General features: G+C 33.9%; 2 protein-coding genes across 4 annotated transcripts; one reads left to right on the top strand and one right to left on the bottom strand.

Annotated features, from left to right (window-relative positions):
- The first annotated feature begins 1,096 nt into the window (after positions 1-1,096).
- Positions 1,097-20,710, top strand: LOC111695247 (S-adenosylhomocysteine hydrolase-like protein 1). Of its 3 annotated transcripts, XM_023464480.1 has the most exons (13): positions 1,097-1,354; positions 6,178-6,256; positions 8,562-8,759; positions 11,982-12,196; positions 13,666-13,784; positions 14,243-14,319; positions 14,795-14,867; positions 15,312-15,448; positions 16,126-16,222; positions 17,093-17,284; positions 19,057-19,215; positions 19,458-19,745; positions 20,176-20,710. In XM_023464480.1, exons 3-13 carry the CDS (start codon positions 8,605-8,607, stop codon positions 20,380-20,382), a joined length of 1,719 nt encoding a protein of 572 aa, XP_023320248.1. In that variant the 5' UTR covers positions 1,097-1,354; positions 6,178-6,256; positions 8,562-8,604; the 3' UTR covers positions 20,383-20,710. The 3 variants fall into 3 exon arrangements, with proteins under 3 accessions (XP_023320248.1, XP_023320247.1, XP_023320249.1); XM_023464479.1 differs by lacking the exon at positions 6,178-6,256; XM_023464481.1 differs by lacking the exons at positions 6,178-6,256; positions 8,562-8,759.
- Positions 1,862-7,342, bottom strand: LOC111695250 (aminomethyltransferase, mitochondrial). Its single transcript, XM_023464484.1, has 10 exons — positions 6,990-7,342; positions 6,528-6,801; positions 6,174-6,230; positions 4,823-4,880; positions 4,443-4,531; positions 3,640-3,682; positions 3,239-3,331; positions 2,900-3,033; positions 2,446-2,534; positions 1,862-2,308 (listed from the first exon to the last, which is right to left on the bottom strand). The coding sequence occupies exons 1-10, from the start codon at positions 7,275-7,277 to the stop codon at positions 2,201-2,203; spliced, it is 1,233 nt and encodes a 410-aa protein (XP_023320252.1). The 5' UTR covers positions 7,278-7,342; the 3' UTR covers positions 1,862-2,200.
- Positions 20,711-21,577: the final 867 nt, after the last annotated feature.

Genomic DNA, 21,577 nt, shown 5'->3' with positions numbered 1-21,577 from the left:
TGGAATTGTTTAAAGTATCTTAAAATTTTGTATTAACATTGAATTTAGACAAATCCTTAGTCTTTGTCATTGTCAGGTGTTACTTTTTAAGATTGTTTCCTTTAAGTTTTGTATTTTCCAGGAGGGGGGGGGCAGGCCCCCCCCTGGAACTCCCAGGGGTGGCAAGAGGACACTGCCCCCCCCCATAGTACGCCACTGTATGGCGGAAGACAACCTCCTTTGTCTAAACAGTCTTTCAGATAGATAGATAGTTAGATAGATGGATGGATAGATGCATAGATGGAAGATAGATTGACCAAATATTTTAATAAAATAACCATTACAGATAGTATACAATTTTACATTTTAATTTAACAAGGACCTCTCTAACCACTAATATAAGCTTTAATACCTTTCTTCAGACCTGATATAGAAAAGTGGGAAGATGGCACTAAGCCTGATTTTATTTGATTTTTAATTCCAGGGGGATAAATTTAAATTTAAAGTTCTGTGAAGTTCTGAGCATGGCTGACTACAGTTATGTATGCACAAAAATTATTCCGATACGTTGCTTATTTATTAGGATTGGGGATCTCTCCTTAATTTGTTTGCTGGTGCTCTGTTCCCTGTTTACCTGTTGCTAACTTGCTATTTTTTTTTACTCCGCAACTAGTTCTTTTTACTCCGTAACTAGTTCTTTTTATTTATTAACTTATTCATCAACTTTTTCAAACTTTACAATAAGTAGGGTCACTCATAAGTTTTTCGAAGAAAAAAGTCTCTCCCCCCCCCCAACCTAGCCTTTTCAGTTAAATCGCTACTATTTGAAATTTATGAGAATAAATCTATTTCAGAATTTATTCTCTTTATTATGTATTAAACAGAAAAATTAAATTTGTTTTTGTTAAAACAAAGAAGAGATCGTCGTTTTTGCCGTTATCAGAATCGTTAGTAGTTTTTTTTATATCTGCATATATATGATTGGAGTTTTGATTATTTAAGTGATAAATATAAGATCGTAAGTGTAAGGGAAAGCCGGGAGACAGGGTTTCCTTCAGTGAAGGGAGGAAGAGATATTCCAACATAAAGAAAATAATGTAGTTTACATTTCAGAATAATCAAGTTGCATTGAAACGGTCCAAGGAGTCATTGATGCCGAGTTGGGTGTGATGAAAACTGCCGCACTGCGTTCTATCTCTCAACTCAGCTCTCCCCCTGGAGCTAGAGCTGAGCGCACCCTGCACCGGGAGAGTGTGTTTTAATGTTCGGAGTACAGTCATAACTAGACTCAACCCAGAGAAAACAAGCAGATACTCAACCCTGGTAGAGTTAAACTGTGAATTATCCAGGACTGTTGTTGAAACCACGATAATTGGTAAGTTTTTCAATAATTAATATAAACCTTAACTTGTATTCAATGATAATACTAATCAAGCTAAAACTATGGTGAGATACTTTCTCTTATCAAAATACGAATGCAACAGTTTACTGCAAATTGTAGAAACCCTACACATCATATAAATGTTATCAATCTATTCGTTAACTTTATAGTTCAAACGAAAAATATATCTCCTCGCTGTTCTGGTGAAAGGAGTTATATATATACGGGCTTTATAGCTTGTGGATGACATTTCAATGTGAAGGCTGTGAATGATGTTCAATTTATGAGAGTGTTTAGTCGAGCGGGTCCGAGCTCACTATATATATATATTTCGTGGAACTACACTAACTTTAGAATGTCTAAATTAAGGATTACAAAAACATTAATTTAAACGTTTAAAAACAATGTGGAAATTGGTGAGCGATATAATTGTAATGAATACTATCTACTGTCAATAATATTGATAACGTTTTAACTTCATCATACTGTTAAAGTTTACCATTTTTTTCTTAACCTTTATTCCTAATATTTGATAATTCTCATACATAGCATTAAGTTATTATGTTCCATGACAAGGACTTATTATTAACATTTGATCAGGTTTATTCCCTGGTGTGGGGACGAACTCTGATCCGTGGATCGTCTTTTTCTTCGAGGATTGAGGGTTCTGTTTAGTTTCAAGGTTGTAGGGGCTAGGTTTTTAATGTTCAATCTAACTTATCCATTCAGATTGTTAGGTTGTTACGTTAGAGTTATAAGAGAGTAGGAACGACGTTTACTCCAGGAAGAGTTTAGTAGAGACAAACTTTACTCCGGGTTTAGTTGTTGTCTAAGCTAAGTTTACTGTGCAGTATAGTATTTAGTTGGGATGAATGGCATCTTGGTAATGACTGCAGGGACGAGTTTATTTCTCACGATGATCTTGAGCTCAGTTCCAATCTTGCTCAACTAAAACAAGGTTCAGCTTGATCAGTTTTCAACCGATTTTTATTTTTTCTAAACTTGTTGCAAAATTTCGATATTTTTATAAATGTATTGTCGGTTTCGCTAATAAAGTTGATTTATAAATTTTTATTTGTCTTCACCTTTTTTTCAACATAGCCCATGGATATATTACATCCCTTTCCCATAGATGGAGAAGGACATCCCGAAGTAGTTACCCCAACTACATTTCCTGAGTAACATAACATCCTATTTTCTTATTTTTTTTTTAAGTCTTATAAAGTTATACTTTCTAAGGGTCTAGTTTCCTTTCACGAACAAACTTCTGTTCCGTCAATTATATTGTTACACTGCAGAAGAAAAAGGACAAATTAATGCGATATTACTGGTACGACTCAAGTTTTGATTTTACGCACATGTTTGAAGGTAATAAATCGATCTTGTTAAATATTAGAAATTCAAAATATTTTTGGTCGTCACAATTTAGCTCTTTTATAAGAGGAGTTATGATTCAGACTGTGAAGTTCAATTTACTTTAGTTAAGCGTAATTTTCTAAAGAAATGATTTATACAATCCCAATTCTAAACTGTCATAACCTTGATCATCTGTGATATTACAATGCCCTCGAACAGGGGGTCCGGAGGATAGAAACCCAACCCTTTTCCTCTCCACTCCCTCCTTCAGCTGACGAAGGATAATGTTGTCCCCTGGAAACCCTCCAGTTACTCTCCTTAATAGTATAAATATTAACAGATGTTAGAAGCTGGAGGGGGAGGGAGGACTTTTAGTTTCATCTCTGACACTGCAGCGCAGAGAAAAGTGAACTTTAACAATTGAATCAAACATGAAAAGGTGTTTTTACTTTATTAGATCCGTATCAGTTGCAGAAACATATTTATGAAAAATCAGATTTCTTGGAATTAGATTCTACTAACCTAGCTTTATGAATAGTCCAGGCTAGTGTTGCCTCAACAGGAGTAGTTTCCTCATCTATATCATTTCCGTACAAACACAGTCCTGCCTCTAACCTGGAGTAGGAGTAAAGGAGTAGTAGTAGTAGTAGTAGTAGTAGTAGTAGTAGTAGGAGTAGAAGCAGGAGTAGGAATGAAAAGGATTAATTTATTATTGTTGCACGTTTGGTGGTGTAATAAAAGTTTCTGCATAACTTTATCGTTTAAAAATAGTTTTATAGAAAATCTAATTACACCCGAACCCGACGCCCTACAAAAGCCTTCTTATTATCCCAGAATTAGACATATGAAACCCGAATAAAGAGTAAAAGTTAGAAACTAACTAATCCTCGATTTTAAACAAAAACAAGAATATTACTTTTTACCTTAATGAGTCTCTAGCACCTAGTCCAGCCAATGCAGGATTTCCTGATCAAAAATATTTACTAGATTGACATTGAAAACTCGAGAATTCTTTTTATAATTCTCTATTTACATTTATATATCATTTCTCTGATATTTCTTAGGGTTTACCTCTATGTATATAGTCAGGAGAGTCCTATGTGGGAACCAGAAAGCAGTGGAATGATCGTAGTCTTTTTTTTAAAAAGAAATATTGGTAATGATTTTGTATTTTTCATTTTTTTTGATTTTTTATTCTTGTCTGCTGTCTAAAAATGTATTTTTGTAGACGTATATCGGTTATAACAATTACAAATAACCAAATATTTAGCGCATTTCTTAGGCAAGACAACATTCCACTGTTTTCTGGTAACCACTGTATGATCGACTAATATTGAATTTGGGTAAGGTTTTGATATCTATAATCTGGTAAACTATACTATACTTCTGGTACACGACCTGAGGACTGGAGCAAGGTTTCAGCTAGCTCTCTGGTCCTGGTACACTACTATCAGAGGACTGGATTAAGGTTTTAGCTAGCTCTCTGATTCTGGTACACTATATCACCTAAGGACTGGATTAAGGTTTCAGCTAGCTCTCTGGTCCTGGTCCATTATACTACCTGAGGACTGGATTAAGGTTTCTGCTAGATCTCTGGTCCTGGTGCACTATACTACCTGAGGATTGGATTTAGGTTTCAGCTAGGTCTCTGGTTTTGGTACACTATTCTACTTGAGGACTGGATTAAGGTTTCAGCTAGATCTCTGGTCCTGGTGTACTATTCTACCTGAGGACTGGAGTAAGGTTTCAACTAGCTCTCTTGTCCTAGTATCTGGAGCTGATATTTCTACTCCGTCCTCTCCTGTATATCCACATCTAAACCAAGAAGGCTTAAATAAATATTGTTTTGCTGAGTTTTATAGATTTGTTTGTTCTACAATAAATTCGTTATTCTCTGACCTAGTTAGGAATTTATACACTCTTACTCACACTACATAGTACATACACATTACATATAGTTAGCACTTAAGTCAAAACTTTATGGAAAAATTCTGTAGATTTTTGCGAATAATAATTGGTGGTCTGGTTAAGGGGGGGGGGGTGCAAGATCTGTGCTTGAAAAACTTACAATAAAGTTTTTTATTCTGGTGTTTGTCTTGATTGTACCTTGTTATCCTGCAGTCTGGAATACCAGCTACTGAACCTAGCCCACTACTCATGAAACCTAGAACAATATTAAAACTTAATTAATTGGTCAGGGAAGGGTTGGATGGATCTCCAGGATGAATTAATATTTAAAACATTCATCAGAAACTGTAATTAATTGAATTAAAGATTTATTAGACCTTGAATCATGTCGTTTGCTTAAAGGGACTGTAACCGTTATTTCCAGTGTTCCTCCATGCTATTGATATTTCTTATATATTTAACACCTTTGAAACAAAGTGTTAAACAATTAAAAACGTTTCAGTAAATAAATAGTGATCTGTCGGACATCCTTGCTCAGTCTAAGGTTTAAATGGTACCGTTGTAAATCAGGGATACAACTTTTTAAATGAAAGATCTCTTGAAATTACGCTTACAGTCCCTTCAAGAACTAGATTACTACTCTCCTGAGTTCCAATTTCCGGAATATCATGTGACTTGTCAGTTTTCAGGATATGGCGTTGGTGGAATCATTGTTATTGTAGTTTATATTTTTTAAGAAAAAGTTTACCAAGCTGTTTTGCATTTTTGTTTGTAATTTAATGGGAATTGAACTTATTGACTCAACTTTGTGCCATCAATAAGCGACTCATAAAGTTCATAATCAGAAACGAGCAAGAAAATTGCTAAGATTTGTTTTTCTCTTTCCTCGTTTTTTAAACATGGGTTTCGATGGTACTGTTGTGAATTGTTACTGGCACAGTGCAATTAAGGAGTCTCAAAAAAACGCTGAAAAAAATAAAACCTAAGATTACTCCCTTTTTGTTTGAATATAGATTAAATCCATGAATTGTATTGTATTCAAATAAGCTTCCAGGAGTTAAACAAATATTGTCTGGGGGTCCAGTAAGGACTATCATACTTCTTGTTTTAAAAATAAAACTACAATAGTAAACTCTCTGTTTGTCTAATTAATGCCATGTTTGTGAAGTTAAAATTGTGTTTTGAATGTCAAAGGAGCAGATTTATATTTGAGTTTTCTTATTATCCCAGCCCCTGGACTGTGTTCAGTTGTCCGTAGAACGTGATAAGAAGAACTTAATCCTTGTCTGTTTAGGAAGAATTTATTTATCTTTTTTAATCCCTAAATATATATATATATGAATATTAATACATGAACAGTGTTCACGTATTAATATTGAACACAAAATAGGATATGAAAACTTCATTTGTTGGCGTCTCAAGTATCTTAAATTTTTTCTCAATTACAATTTAGTTATATGTCTACAAAGCAACTAACTGTTCAAACTTTAAATTATAAATCCCTACATCTTTGAAACCTATTTGATCCAGCAAAACAATAATATTTTACCTAGTTTTGATAAATCTATGCTCGTCAAGGGTTGGAGAACCTCTTTCATAGTTGGTCCTTGTCAAACCTTTTCTCAAATTTAGGAAACTTGGAAGTTGGGAGTTGACTAGAAAAATGTGAAAAAATCTGTCGAAAAAAAGATTTTGTAGTAAGCACCTAAATCAGAGAAGAAATTTATTAATTGTCAATACCGGGTCAATCTTTTAAGTGCCAAAGAGATGATTGAATTTCACAAATTTTGGCAACTCAGGGGATCCAAAAGGTTGCATACACTCTTATTAATAAATTTCCGCCTTTTCGCATAAATATGTAAAAGGGTTTGCGTCATTTCACGTTTATTTTAAGAAAAAGTTCCTTGCAGAGCCACCAATCCTTTATCTTCGATAAACTCCAGACTCACATCCTTCCCGTCCGCCTGCATCTCCTTAATCCTTCTCTTCATCACCTCCATATCCTTCTCCCGACACCCAGCGTTGGAAACCACGTAGAGGAAACCCTCTGAGTTGGTTACAATTAGATCATCCTTGATACCCCCTCTCTCATTCGTGAATACAGTCAGAGTTCCTGTATTAGGCTTCAAACCTCTCACATCAGCAACTGTTAAGCTCTCCATGAAATCAAATCTATCCTAAAAGAACAATTGCATGATAATTTTATAAACTGGTTTCGGGTAATAATGGCCAGATTTTTGTTCTTAATTTGGTTTTACGCGGAATTTTGTTTTAAGATAAATGGCGACAGATGAAAAATAAAATTCACGAATATGCTTCCTAATACTTCTATTTTTGCCTAATATTTAACAAAAAACTTTCTAACCTTGCCGTGGACAATGGTCTGAAGCATGTGAGACACATCGAATATTGATGAATTCCTCCTTGTATGTAAATGAGACTGTATTATTCCCATACTTGAATACTCCACTGGCATACTATATCCTGCAAACTCAACCATCTTTCCTCCGTTCTCTACATGGAAATCGTACAGGCAGGTTTTGGCAGGCAGAACTGATCCTGTGGATGCGCTCCGAACCTGACGGAGCACTGGTAGGAACCTTGAACCCATCCTGTCAATCGAGCTCACTGTTTTCTGTAAAGTCTGTAGCATGGTTCTCTGAGATATTGTCAAAGACTGGAATACTAAACCTGATTTTTTATCTATTTTTCATCTGACCAGGTAGACTAAACTGGAATCTAAAACAGGGACATGTATTAAGCTTAATCGTGAATCGACCCCCCCCCGGAGGCAACAAATTTTTGCCCCCCCCCCTGGAATTGTTTAGTTCAAAAAGTCAATTAACACCATAAAAATACATCAAAAAGACTACAATTTTGGGTGTTACTAACCTTATAGAGTCCTTTGCTCGAAAAACTAACTTTGACTTTTTAACTTTATAAATTTATCACCTAACTCCATCACAGCTAACTAAATCAATAATCATAGCATCATTAAAAAATTATATTTTCACTAGAAAACGAAATTTCTTCTGAAATTTTTAGATAGAATTTACTCCATCTTCATATACACCAACTCTTTTAAGCTTCAATTTTCTGGGATTTGCTTTCACACCCCCCCCCGTCTCTGCAAATGTGATAAATATTTAAACTAATTGCCCTCCTTATCTCTGGACTTTAATATTTCTACAATCTTTAAAAAATTTGGAAAATGTGAAAACTTAATCACAAAATCAATTTGATTGTTTAGCGAATATTTAGGCTTCATTAATTTCCTGAACTCTTTTTATTAGATAATTTATTTCTATAAATATATACTTTGCTTGTCTGTCTTTTTGTGTCCAATAAACGTCAAAACGACTGAACTGATCGGGTCCATATTTTATGTGGGACCCATTTATTTATCTATGGTGGGACCCGATGGTGGGACCTCACATAACCCCGGGGAAGGATGGATGGTCAGAATTTTACAAATTTAACTTTAGAAAAATCGATTTTTCAAAACCCACGATAAAAATCTATATATCCGTGTAGTTTTTTTTATTATTGTTTGATATTAAATAAGAAAAACCCGCAGATAGAGCAAAAATTAAAAGCTAAAATCAAAGATGAGCACTGGAAGCCTTGTATTTATATTATATACACGATTTATGTGATGGTGATATGCCCAATTGCCCAGCCTTAACTGAAAATCACCAAAAGTGTACATTCTCTACGTAAAGTTGTTTGACTTCGACTTGGTTAAAATAGTAAAGGGTTTTGATAAAAAGCTTTTTTCTTTTTGGATTTTTGAAAGTTGAAACTTCCTCTCTTGTTTAGCTACAGGGTGTCCCACGAAACATGACAATAGCAAGACGACTGGAAAGTCGTCTTTGGTATTTGAATTTATTTTTGACATTTATCGGTCCAACCCAACTTTCAAAACAAGTTTGATCAGGTGATATCTACGCCAGTTTCCCGTCAACACTCAGTTTGGAAGGATGTCCGCTAATCCTGGATTTGGAGGTGAGGCGGAGAAAATGTCTAAACCCTCCGGGAGTGGGTTCGGGAGTGAAGAGCATGCGGAGCTCTCAACCATAGAGAGGAAGGAGAAGTCTGGGTTCAGCAGAGGAAGATCAAATCGGCAACAGGATGGGTGAGATTAGTTAGATCTGGTGTTTTGCAATTATAATTAGTTATTTTGCATGTTTGCATGACTTTTTTATTATACAAACTTATTTTTACACATATCAATGCTGAGTCATCTAATTTTTATATTTTAACAAGGAAGCTTATTTTGCAGCTGGTACATATATAGACAATTGTGTGTACACTACACTGCACACATATAGAGAATTGAGCTTACATAATCCCTGTACATATACAGACAATTGTGTAAACACTACTCATTACATATATATACAATTGAGTTTACATTATTTTGTACATATACAGACAATTGAGTATACACAACCCCTGTGCATATACAGACAATTGAGTAGACATAACCCTTGTACATATACAGACAATTGAGTTGACATATATCCTGTACATATAGAGACATTTGAGATTACATAAGCCCTGTACATATACAGACAATTAAGTTGACGTAACCACGTAATCTCTGTACATACACAGACAATTTTTGTATACATATACATGTATATTGCGTGTACATATACCCTGTACATATACAGAGAATTGAGTTTACGTAACCCAAGTGTACATGTCAACTTAGTCAAAAATCTTCTCTGTCGAAGACGATCGATAACAAGATTAGATTGTTTGCGTTTTTGTATGATAGAAATGTTTTTTATTTGTGTTTAATACAGGATCGAATTAATCTTATTCCTAATGCATGTATATTCTCCTAAAACTATCATGAACATGATAAGTGTTAATTGATAGGTGGGGGGAGGGGGGGTTACAGGTTAGGCAGGTTTACCTTTTATCTGGACTGGAGTGGAATAAAAAGTTTTGATGACACAAATCTTGTAGAATTGATTATTTTTACTGAAAGTACCAATTTCCCTGAAGCTATAAATATCAATATTCCTTATTAATATAAATTGCTCTGAATATGAAATGATAACTTCCATTATTAACTTTAGTCATATTTATCTATTACCCGAGAATGTAAATTAAATTGTTTGGCGGATTTTACTCCCGGAGTCAAGAGAATATAAACCTCCAGGACCCCACAGTAGATATGGAGGTAGGGAGAAGAAAGTATAGTTACAGAGCTCTAGCTGGAGCTCAGCACTCATCTAATAATGTTGGTGGTTCAGAGCAGTATCCACCAAGGATAGGTTTACTAGGCAGACAAGTTTCTAAAGCAACGTAGGTCTCCTTTTAACAAAGTTTTGTCATTCTACATAACAGTGAAATCTGATCCCCGTAGCCTATCATAGAAATATTTCATCCACAATCAACATAGTTGAATAGCTGGATACTTTATTTAACCCTCCTGTATCTAGTTCTAATATTCTTATATAACCTAATACATAGATAGCATATCTATAACCCTGCTGTATCTAGTTCTAATATTCATATATAACCTAATATCTAGATATCATATTTAACCCTCCTGTATCTAGTTCTAATATTCATACATAACCTAATATCTAGATACTATATCTAACTCTACTGTATCCAGTTCTAATATTCATATATAACATAATATCTAGATATCATACATAACTACTGTACAATTAGATACTCTATCTAATCCTTTTATACTTTTATACTAAATACTTTTATACTTTATACTAAATATAATTCTTCTTTATCTAGTTCTAATAATTTAACCTAAATATGTTTTAGTCAAACAAAAACTTCAGTAGAAAGTTATGAAGGACAATTTATATTTTCTTCTGTTTTGTGTGGGGCTTGTCCTAAAGGGTTAAACAATATGAATTGCAAATAAATCCCCAATATTTAATTTTATCCTCTACTTAGTTAAATACTAAGATTCTATATTGAATATTTTAAGCTATAGCATGCTTCCAACCCTGCACGATACCATCTTTATTTATGTCATCCAACCTTACTCTTATAATTCAGCAACGGATATTTCAATATTTTAGCATTAAAGCAACAAAGTTTTAGACTAAGAATCGAAATGTAGATTTTAAGTTCAATTTATTTCACTGCGATTAAGGCGAATAAAGTTTCTCATGTTGATTTTCCAACTAATTAAAGGGACTGTCAACATAATTTCGAATGACCTCTATAGAGTGAGTTGCCTGTCCGATTCACAGCCGTACCGTTAAAACCTTTATCTGCGCAATAATATGTTTTTCTATCAAAAACTTGGTAATTTTCATTTGCGGTTTCTCTACAAAGTGCATTGCAGATTTATGCTGATTCAGGATTTATGAATCGGCCATGCCACTCTTAAATTATCAGTGTTTAAAATACAACTTTACATTTATCGTCTTATTATATATTTTTTTCTATTTAAAGGGACTGTAAAGGAAAAATGAAAGGGGGTATAGGCTGAATCCCAAGCATTTTAGGAGTTGATCGAGACCCATAAGAGTTCTATCAGATGTTCCTGTCTCGAGAAATTGATATAAAATTCAAATAATAATAGGAGCAAATCTAAGTTACTCAGGCTCCTCTGGGATATCGTCGTTTTCAGATTGGTTGCGTATTTGCTGAATATAATCTATTTAAGTCTACAATCTTCATACAAAATTTTATATATATATATAGATTTTAGTATAAATTCAACACGGTTTTATATCAATTTCTCGAGAGAAGAACATCCGATAGAAATCTTATGGGTCTCGATTAACTCCTAAAATGCTTAGGTTTCAGCCTATACCCCCTTTCACGTTTTCTTTACAATCGCTTTAAAGTTCAATTAAGTATCATTCACTTATATACTAACTTGGAACATTATTTTTTTTTTTTTTTTATCATTCAATTATATTTACTATGCTTTGAAATTGATTCCGATAAAATAAGATTTTTTTATGTTAGAAATGTTTTTGAAAAACTCTAAAAAACTAAGTGCAAGATTTTTTTGGCATAAATGTTTTATTTTTCAGTAGTTAGCGAAGATAGTTTTTAAATAATTGCCATTTTATTTTATCTCGACCTCTCTCGCGATTAGATTTTATTTGAGTTTTTTTTATTAATTTTATTTTCTTGCCTTATAAATATATATGTCACTACAGCTCTATCAAAATATGTTTTAATGATTTTTTAGTATTTATGATTATTGAATTTAACTGCCTAAAGTTCAATCTCAAAGTTATAATGAATTCTGATAGTACAAACTAACAATAGAAATTTTATTCAGGCCAAATATCCTATTTGCATGAGGTCTATTGCTTGAATATTTACCTGTCATAAACTATATTGTGTTTAGATTAAAGATTGTTGGAAGTGGAAACCAAGAACTAGAGATGGCTGCTGTCACCGCTGAGGGAGCGAATACGCGGGACGGGACCAAGTTGTTGAGTGAAGAGCAGGGTAGGACGGATTCTCCGGCTGCAGCCAAGGTGGTTGGGAAGAAGAAGTATAGATCTAGATCAGCATCTGCCTCATCTCAGGACAGCTACAGTAGCTCAGGGTCCTACTCAGGTACTTGACACCAGACATTCAAATCGTTATTTCAAGTGATCCTCCATGGAAATTTACAACGATACCCTCGAAACCTTAATCTGATAAAAAATTTGGAAGATTTTTCTAACTTGATAAATGTTTATTTTTGTTTCTCCATTGCTTTTTTTAAGAGAGAAATGCGGAAGTCACTTTCTCAGAGAAACCGCAAATGAAAAAAAAAATGTTTAAATAAAAAAAACATTGATAACTGATTCATACTTGATTTAAACAAAGCGTTCAATGGTACCGTTGTAAATCAGGCATTGCCATCTTTGCACCGAGGGTCACTTGAAATTACGCTTACAGTCCCTTTAAAGGTTATTTGGATTATTCCTGAGGTCGGATTTAATGAATAATGAATAAATCGTATTAAACTAGGTATGGCTTGTTGAACTTCTCTTTTGTCACAGTCTACCATAGTTAACCATAGTTAACACTATTAAATAATTCCGATTATTCCGATGGTTATTTCAATATCAAGGGTAACATTCTAAATAAGTAAATATCCCTTCGAGACCATCTAAACATTTTATCAATATTCTTTTTCTATTTTTATGAACTAAAGGAAAAATCTCTTTATTGTGATTGACAACAGTTAAATCACGAAATATCGGTTTTAGGATCTCAAAGTACATTCAGGCTTCATGTTAATTAACAATGGAGCAGACTCTACAACGGACGAAAAGGACTGTTCGCGAAAAATAAAAAGGGGTTATAGGATTACGTCGAAAAACTTTTCGATAGTGATCGCTACCAATCTTACTTCTATCTGTTGCGTCTATAAGGAGAAAATTGTTAAAAACGACTCATACCGAAGCGTCCATACAAATTCAGAAAGTTGCAACATTCGACTTGGATCGTAAAAAAATCAATTTAATTCATTTAGATATTACAACCTATAATCATCGATTGTTTTTCGACGCATTCGTATATAATTAATGTTTAATAATATTTTGTACTGTTTCGTTTACGATGTACTTTATAACGACGTTTTCTTTTGTCGCTAGGTGTAGTTTGAGTCTCAATTCCACGTGAAACTCCAGAAGCATCGAGACAGAAACACCTAGCGGCCAAATAAACGTCCTTTAAAGTATATTCTAAATGAAACGACTAAAAAATATTATGAAATATCTACTATATACGAATTAACCGAAAAATAATCGATGATTCTAGGTTGTAATATCTGAATGATTTGTTTGGAATTAAATTGATTTTTTACGATCCAAGTTGAATGTTGGAACTTTCTGACATAAATTCTTTACACATTTCTAAATATCTCTTTAAAGGTTTGAAGGTACAAGAATGGCGGACCATATTTTAAAAATTACATAGTTTCTATTTTTAGCTCTATTGATTGGATTTATACTTGCAAAAAATAACGTTTATATGAAAGACAATTTAGAATTCTTCATTAAATTCTCGTGTATACTGGACACTCTGTATTCTAGAGTCTAGCTCCGAGGACGAGCTGTCCCCCCGGGAGAAGATTCAGAAGAATTCTACCGGATTTGCGGATTTTTGCGTGAAGAAGATTTCTCAGCATGCTTATGGCAGAAGGGAAATAGAGGTATAATACTTACTTCCTAGCTTTATATTTAGTACTAGCTGAAGGGCCCGGCTTTGCCCGTGGGAAAAAATTTAATTTTTTTTTTTTAATAAAAAAAGAACTAAAAAATTAGAGAATTTTTTTTGAATTGTTTTAGCTTATAACACCCCTGAGTGTCCACAAAAAAAATCAGCCCAGTCTGTCCAACCGTTTTGCCGGCTATACGCAACATATATAAACGAATGTCTTGTTTTTAAATATTTAGTATAGAGGTCAAACATGTTTAATCAAAATTGTGAGATCTCAATACTATCTAGGGTTAGGGTTAAATAAATAAGTTTTCTCCCATTCCCAAAAATAATTCTTACGGCTCTTCAAACGAACTATATTGAAGATTGTTATTCAGATTAAAAACTTGTTATATGTTTATGGATTGCGTACTGTAATGGGTTTTTGTGGTTTATTTTGTTCAAGTTTAGATTGCTGAACAAGAGATGCCGGGTATAATGGCGCTTAGATCAAAGGCCCAGGAGGACAAACCACTCAAGTCTGCCAGGTTAGTTCAAAATCAACTTATTTTACTAGAAAAGGCTTAAAGACTCAATTATCTTTATACAGCGGATCCTATAAAACTACGGAACAAGAAGACGAAATTTAAGCAGTTATTTGTGTATTTAAAGTTTTAACAAAGCAAATTGTTCTTGCATTAGCTTTAAATAAACTGAGGTGAAATGTTTCTGTGGACACTGCAGAATTTCTGTGTTTTATGTTCATTTAGCTTTTCTTACTTTTCCACATTTTGACGAGTCCCACTGTACTGAGGTTTTTTTTCTCTTTTCTGCACATAAACAATAAACATGAGATGATCGAAGTTAAGTTTACATCAAACTTTCAATAGTCTAATTATCTTCTTTTAGTCAGATTAATTCTTTTTAAATATTTTCTTTTAAAACTGCTCTCTGCTTCTCTTGAAGGGTGAGGGTGGGGGGGGGGGGGGCAGAACTTGTTTGTTAAAATTGAACTTTTTCTAGAATTGTCGGCTGTACTCACATCAACGCACAAACTGCAGTTCTTGTCGAAACCTTAGTTGCTCTTGGAGCTCAGGTATTACCTTGGTTGCTCTTGGAGCAAATGTAGTACCTAGGTTGCTCTTGGAGCATATGTAGAACCCAGAGTGCTCTTGGAGCAAATGTAGTACCTAGGTTGCTCTTGGAGCAAATGTAGAACCCAGAGTGCTCTCGGAGCAAATGTTGAAACCAGTGTGTTCTTGGAGCAAATGAAGTACCTAGGTTGCTCTTGGAGCAAATGTAGAATCTAGTTTGCTCTTGGAGAAAATGTAGTACCTCATATAGCCCACGAAGTAACTATGTGGCTATTAGACTTGAGGAATTTCTTAGGTTATTCTTAAAGAGCTAAGCTTGATCCAAGATATATGTAGTAGTTAAGGTTATATATGTAGTATTGTACTACCCTATCATTCTTTGTATTAAAGCCTACAGGTTATGGTACCTTTTCTGTAGGTTGATAGTTAATAATAATGTTAATTAGGTAAGATGGTCTGCCTGTAACATACACAGTACCCAGAACGAGGTTGCTGCCGCCCTGGCAGAGACCGGTATCCCTGTGTTCGCCTGGAGGGGGGAGAACGAGGAGGATTTCTGGTGGTGTATTGAGAAAACTATTAGGTATTGTTAATACAAGGATTTCTGGTGGTGTATTGAAAAAACTTTTAGGTATTGTTAATACAAGGATTTCTGGTGGTGTATTAAGAAAACTATAAGTATTGTATACAAGGATTTCTGGTGGTGAATTGAGAAAACTTTTAGGTATTGTTAATACAAGGATTTCTGGTGGTGTATTGAAAAAACTTTTAGGTATTGTTAATACAAGGATTTCTGGTGGTGTATTGAAAAAACTTTTAGGTATTGTTAATACAAGGATTTCTGGTGGTGTATTGAGAAAACTTTTAGGTATTGTATACAAGGATTTCTGGTGGTGTATTGAGAAAACTTTTAGGTATTGTTAATACAAGGATTTCTGGTGGTGAAAACTATTAGTATTATTAATGAGAGGTCCTATCAGAAATATATAATGATGTTCTCCTAAAAGTAAAAATCCTTTTGCTTCTTTTGAAAATACTTTTTATCATCCTGCAAAAAACTCCATGGAATAAATGTTATTTGGTTTTTATCCCCTGGTAAGTTGAATTGGAACCACGAAACTATAATTTTCAGCTGTTTTTTTTCCTTTTTCTGAAATCTCAAAGAAATCTTTGGTTGTCATTATTCGGTTTGAAAGTTTGCGTTGAGCGCAAAGTTGTTTTATTTTTAACAACATTTTAGGTAATTTTTCGCTGTTTTAGTGCTGATTCCTGGCAGCCTAATATGATATTGGACGATGGAGGGGATGCTACTCATATCATGGTCAAAAAATTTCCAGCAATCTTTAAGCTTCTTAAGGAAATTTTAACATTTTTTCTGTAAATGAATTTTTTTCGAGTGGTAAGAAATAATTTCGCGACGCTCATTAGCAACCCCTCTCATATTAATTTATTTGTAGAACAAGTCTGTTAAAAGATAAAACTTGGGAGTTTGAAGTATGTCCATCATGTACAATGGGAAATATGTTGGTTCCCTTTCGGACTTTTAAAGGCACCAGAAAAATCTGAAGGTTTCAAGAGTTCAAACTGTATTCTGTAAAAACTTGCTTATAATGAATTAAGCAAGGGGGAAACAACCAAAAAAACACATGTTTTTGGATCGTTTTTTGCATATTTCTTATCTCGGTCAATTTTTTGGAATTTAATTTATTTTTTATTTGTAAACTTAATTTTTGAACCATTAGAAGTCCAAATCCTTTAAAAAAAACTTTAGACAGTTTTTATCCAATACGAGGTTGACAGATTCACATCAATTATTCAAAAGTCATGACCTTGCATGCAAGAATAAGTTAAAAATGGCGGATTGAGATCAACATCTGATCTTGATGTTTATTACTCGGCTGAGGAGAAATAGTTTATAATCCTGAACTCATAAACTATTATTTATGGACTCAAGACTAAATATTAATTTTAAACATATGTAAACTTTTTCAACTTCTTATCTTGAGTTTTCATATATTTTACATTTATTGTGCAAACATTAATTTACAGGATAACAAATAAAACAATTGGAATTATCTGTTTATTAAATATTCGATAAACTTCTGTTTTTACTGTTTTTCAAATTTAATTTAACTTTACTTTTATTTCTAAAACCTTTTTTATTTTCAAGTCAATATAAAATTGAAATTGTATATTTAAAGTTTGATTGTTAAAATGTTTTCTGTAGGGTATAGTAGAGGAAAGTGTAACAGGTATCCATCGTCTCTACCAACTCAGCCAGTCGTCCAAATTGACCATCCCCGCCATGAACGTTAACGACAGTGTCATCAAGACCAAGTTCGACAACCTCTACTCTTGCAGGGAGTCGATTGTCGACAGTTTGAAGAGAACGACTGATCTTATGTTTGGCGGGAAACAGGTATTTTTTCGCATAATCTTTTACGTTATAGATTTCTCTTCACTGTGTTTTTTATTTGAGTTTTGTCATATTTCACCAGGATTTTGTTTGAGAGATTTCCAAACTATTTTAACAATAACTTAAAGTTAAAAAGTTTTATGGAATTTTATTGGTATCTTTAGCCGACAAAAATTTAGGAATGAACGTACCTATATGCTCTGCGCTTAAAGGGAAGGTATACGTAATTTCAAATTACCCTCGGCCAACATTTAAAAAAAAGTGACAATATCCGATTCACAATGGAATCATTAAAAGCTTTGTCTGATCAAGAATCCATGAAATATCCATGTTTTAAAAAACTATGTAACTTGATAATTTCTATTGTGGTTTTTCTCTAATTTTTTCTGCCGCAGAAAAAATTAGAGAAATTGTCATAAAAGAAAAAGGGATATCTTCCACGTTAATAATTAATGAGTACCGTTGTGAATTAGGTATGCTCATTTAATTAGAGGGACACTTCAAATTTAGATAAAAAAGTTCGATATATAGACAGTATCATTGCACACGTCATTGAAAGTTCAATGATAAATCCCGAATGAACATAGAGGATTGTGTGAAGGGTTGGTTTCCTCTGTAACGTAAGCATTCAATCGGGAAGTCGTCTTTATAATAAAGCTCTTAGTTTATATATATATATTTTCCATAGACACATCAGTCTGGCTGAATTATTATCAGTTTTTGATTTTTGCAGTTGGCGGGGCTTGAACCATTAATATCATATCAAGTCAATGTCTGTCAGAGTAAAAGCTTCAGTGAAGAAGAAAGACCACTCCTCTATTTTTAATTTTGCAAACAAATCTGGAAAATGGGGTTTTTATCCTGTCTTGCATCAGTTCAAGTTCCCTGTGACAATTTACCTCCCCCCCCCTGAAAGTCTAAACCATATCAACACAATGTTAGACAAAAAAAATATGTTTTAAAACATTAAAAATCATAAATCACTAGCTGAAGTGCCCGGCGTTGCCCGTGAAATAAAAATTTTAAAAAAATTAATTTTTTAACCTATGTTACCCCCGGGATACCTCTGGGTTCCCTCAAAAAATGTCATCCCATACGGTCCAGCCGTTTGGCCGGCTATAAGGAACATATATACAAATGTCTTGTTTTATTATATTAATTAAGTAATATAATTAAATGCGCGCATTTCATACTAAAACGTATTATTAAAGGGGAAAACGCTAAAAACTTCAAATTTTCGTACAATCAGTATTTATTTGATAGTACAAATCTCCCTCATTGATCGTGCATCATGCTTGATGAATGTGATCGAGGTTTCCATTGATTCGTATTTTTGTGAACTGGTTTGTGCACTTGCTATTTTATCTTTATCTCTCTTCTGTCATCCTGTAATTCTTGTTACAAACCAATATCATAAGATGACAATATTTTTTATCATTTGTACTATGAGAGAAAAACTTGTTGAAATTTTCAAAATAAAAATGAAATAAAAAATGTTATATCCTCGTTGTATTGACAATATAGTCCGTGTTTAGATATCGAGATCAATGCTTGATCTCCTCTTTTGTTAATCTTAAGATTATTTTAATCTTTAGTTTGTGTCTAGGAAAGTATCTAAAATTCCACCAATCAATCTTATGCAGAATCCCTAAAAACCAATCAGAAGCCGGGAAATTTGAAATTTTGCTCGCAATTAACTGAGAGAACTCTCATTGGTTGGAATCCGGTAGGGATTTCCATAAAGAGAGAAACAGTTTTCAGCTTTAATTGTCTAGGTTGTTGTTTGTGGATATGGTCAAGTTGGGAAGGGATGCTGTCAGTCCATGAAGAGTATGGGATGCGTCGTCTACGTTACTGAGATTGATCCCATCTGTGCCATCCAGGCGGCCATGGACGGATTCCAGATTGTCAAGCTAGAGAAGGTTATTAAACAGGTAAAAATAATTAAATCAAATGAAATATCATATGTGTAATTATTAATTTTAAATGACCCTGAATTTAGAGGCATGTCCGATTGCCAACGGTACCCTTAAAAGCTTCGTTTGATATCAATAATTTTGACATACATGGTATTAATTTGGAAATTTTATTATTTCAAATTATGATTTCTCTGTGAAGTGAAAAAATTTAGCTAAAGAAGCAATGAAAAAGAAAAAATTAAACTTAAAAAAAATAGGTTGACATTGTGATAACCGCCACTGGGAACAAGAACGTTGTATCCCGCGACCACATGGACAAGATGAAGAACGGATGCATCGTGTGCAACATGGGGCACTCCAACACCGAGATTGATGTGTTGAGTTTGAAGACCCAGGATCTGATCTGGGAGAAAGTGCGTAGTCAGGTTGATCACATTATCTGGCCGGGTGGTAAGCGTATGGTGCTGCTGGCAGAGGGAAGAAGGGTCAACCTGTCCTGCAGTTCAGTTCCTAGTCTCGTGGTTTCTATTACTGCAGTTACTCAGGTAAAATCAATTCAGGGTGCTCCCTTTCCCTGCATTTCAGATCTCTGAGTTCGTTAAACAGAATAAACAAAAAATGTTAAGAAGTATTCTATGGAACTTAAAAAACTATTCCCACAGATTTCTAATTGCTAATGTACTCTAGTTGTACGCAACAATCTGTAACACCGTCACGCTGCTGAAAATATCGCGTATTCTAGCCTTTTAATACAACCCTGCAAACATTTTATCTCCGACAAACCGATGGCGAACATATAAAGTCCATAATTATTTACCCGCAATCTTCGCCATCGGTACAAATAGTCGGTTAAAATTTTCCTGGGAAATATATCTCTGTACTCTCTCTGATTTTCGATCTTGATTCAAAATATTTGAGTAATTTTCGGGAGAAGAATCTGGATATTGCTTAGTTTTGCATCAAACTTTATTTCAGGCGCTGGCGTTGATTGAACTGTTTAATGCCCCAGCTGGACGTTACAAGGCTGACGTCTACCTCATGCCGAAGTTGATGGACGAGTTCGTAGCTTCCCTTCACCTCGCTGCCTTCGAGGCAAACCTCACGGAGTTGTCCGACGAGCAAGCCAAGTATATGGGATTGTCCAAGACAGGACCCTTCAAGCCAACCTACTACAGATACTAGACCCATCTATGCATTGTAAACAGTACATTGTACGTATATGATATATATATATTACATATTTTTAGGTATACGATGATAAAATCCAGCATGTCTTGTAAATTATGTTTTTAATGTCGTCACATCGTGCTCATTTTGTAATCAAGCACCACGTCCGATATGTAAGGTTGTTCAATACGATCTAAATTTAAATTTATTAACTGATAAAATACTTGTGATAAATTGCAACAGCTTTTATTTTATGTTTGGGCGCTAGACTTTAATAAGAAATTTGCATTGCCAAACGAAATTCTGTTTTATAAAAGGAAATAAAGCTAACTATTTTATCTAATTTTATGTTTTTCTGTTAGATAAATGTATTCTACAGAAATTGTGAATAATGTAAATAATGTACGCCCTGTAGTGATCAAATGTCTGCCTCATTTTACAATAAGCAAAGTATTCAAGCATTCTCCAACAAATTAATTGTATTAAGAGCTCAGCTGTGATGAAAGTGTTGCGGTTGTTCGTTCCTCTGTTTTAGATCCGTTTCTGCTTAATTTTGATCGGTTTCTGGTTTTTAAAACCTTTTTAATTCTCAGTTTGTCGATTTTTTATCCATTCCGGGTTAAATTTAACTTATTCGTTAATTAGGGTGTCTCATAAAAAAGTTTTCGGATTTTTTCGCCTATACTTATACACGTCGTTTTAGTTTCCTTAAATGTGTTTAAAGTAGATACAAAGTCCGTTAAAAGGGGATTGTCGATAAAAAAAAATTGCTTTTAAAAACAGTTTTAACCTTAAATATGTCTAATATTCCTCGGTTGGCTTGGTTTTCCTCCAAAGATTTTTAGAATAAAATTAAGCAATTTTATCTTATTTTTCTTAATATGTCGTATATAACTGTCATTGATGATAACTGGAATCTCAAATAAATTAATTAAACATTGCGGAAACTGGTCGAAAATAACCGACCATCAAGCTGAGAATCGGACAAATAATTGGCGGAAACGGATCGACCAAAACAGGAAACCATTCGACAAACTGAGAATTTATAGCTTTTTCTTTACGGACCAAAAATATGCGGAAACGGATCGAAAAAAGGAAACATATCAACAAACCATGAAATTTTTTAAACTTTTGCTGAAAACCGTTAACGGAGCAAACATATGCGGAAATGGACCGAAAAAAGAGGAAATCGATGTACAAACATAAGAAT

This window comes from Eurytemora carolleeae, unplaced genomic scaffold, assembly GCF_000591075.1.
Source record: "Eurytemora carolleeae unplaced genomic scaffold, Eaff_2.0 scaffold160, whole genome shotgun sequence".
Taxonomy (NCBI): Eukaryota; Metazoa; Arthropoda; class Copepoda; order Calanoida; family Temoridae; genus Eurytemora; species Eurytemora carolleeae.
Note: the sequence above shows the minus strand (reverse complement) of the source record. Positions and strands in the feature narration are given on the sequence as shown.

Excerpts from the sequence above, each read along its gene's own strand:
- LOC111695247 (XM_023464479.1), top strand. The coding sequence starts at position 8,605 with ATGTCCGCTAATCCTGGATTTGGAGGTGAGGCGGAGAAAATGTCTAAA. Across the intron at positions 14,868-15,311 it reads TAGTTGCTCTTGGAGCTCAG|GTAAGATGGTCTGCCTGTAA; the intron begins GTATTACCTTGG and ends AATGTTAATTAG. Across the intron at positions 19,216-19,457 it reads TAGAGAAGGTTATTAAACAG|GTTGACATTGTGATAACCGC; the intron begins GTAAAAATAATT and ends TAAAAAAAATAG.
- LOC111695250 (XM_023464484.1), bottom strand. The coding sequence starts at position 7,277 with ATGCTACAGACTTTACAGAAAACAGTGAGCTCGATTGACAGGATGGGT. Across the intron at positions 4,532-4,822 it reads CCAGACTGCAGGATAACAAG|ATGTGGATATACAGGAGAGG; the intron begins GTACAATCAAGA and ends TTCTTGGTTTAG. Across the intron at positions 3,332-3,639 it reads GGTGCTAGAGACTCATTAAG|GTTAGAGGCAGGACTGTGTT; the intron begins GTAAAAAGTAAT and ends CTCCTACTCCAG.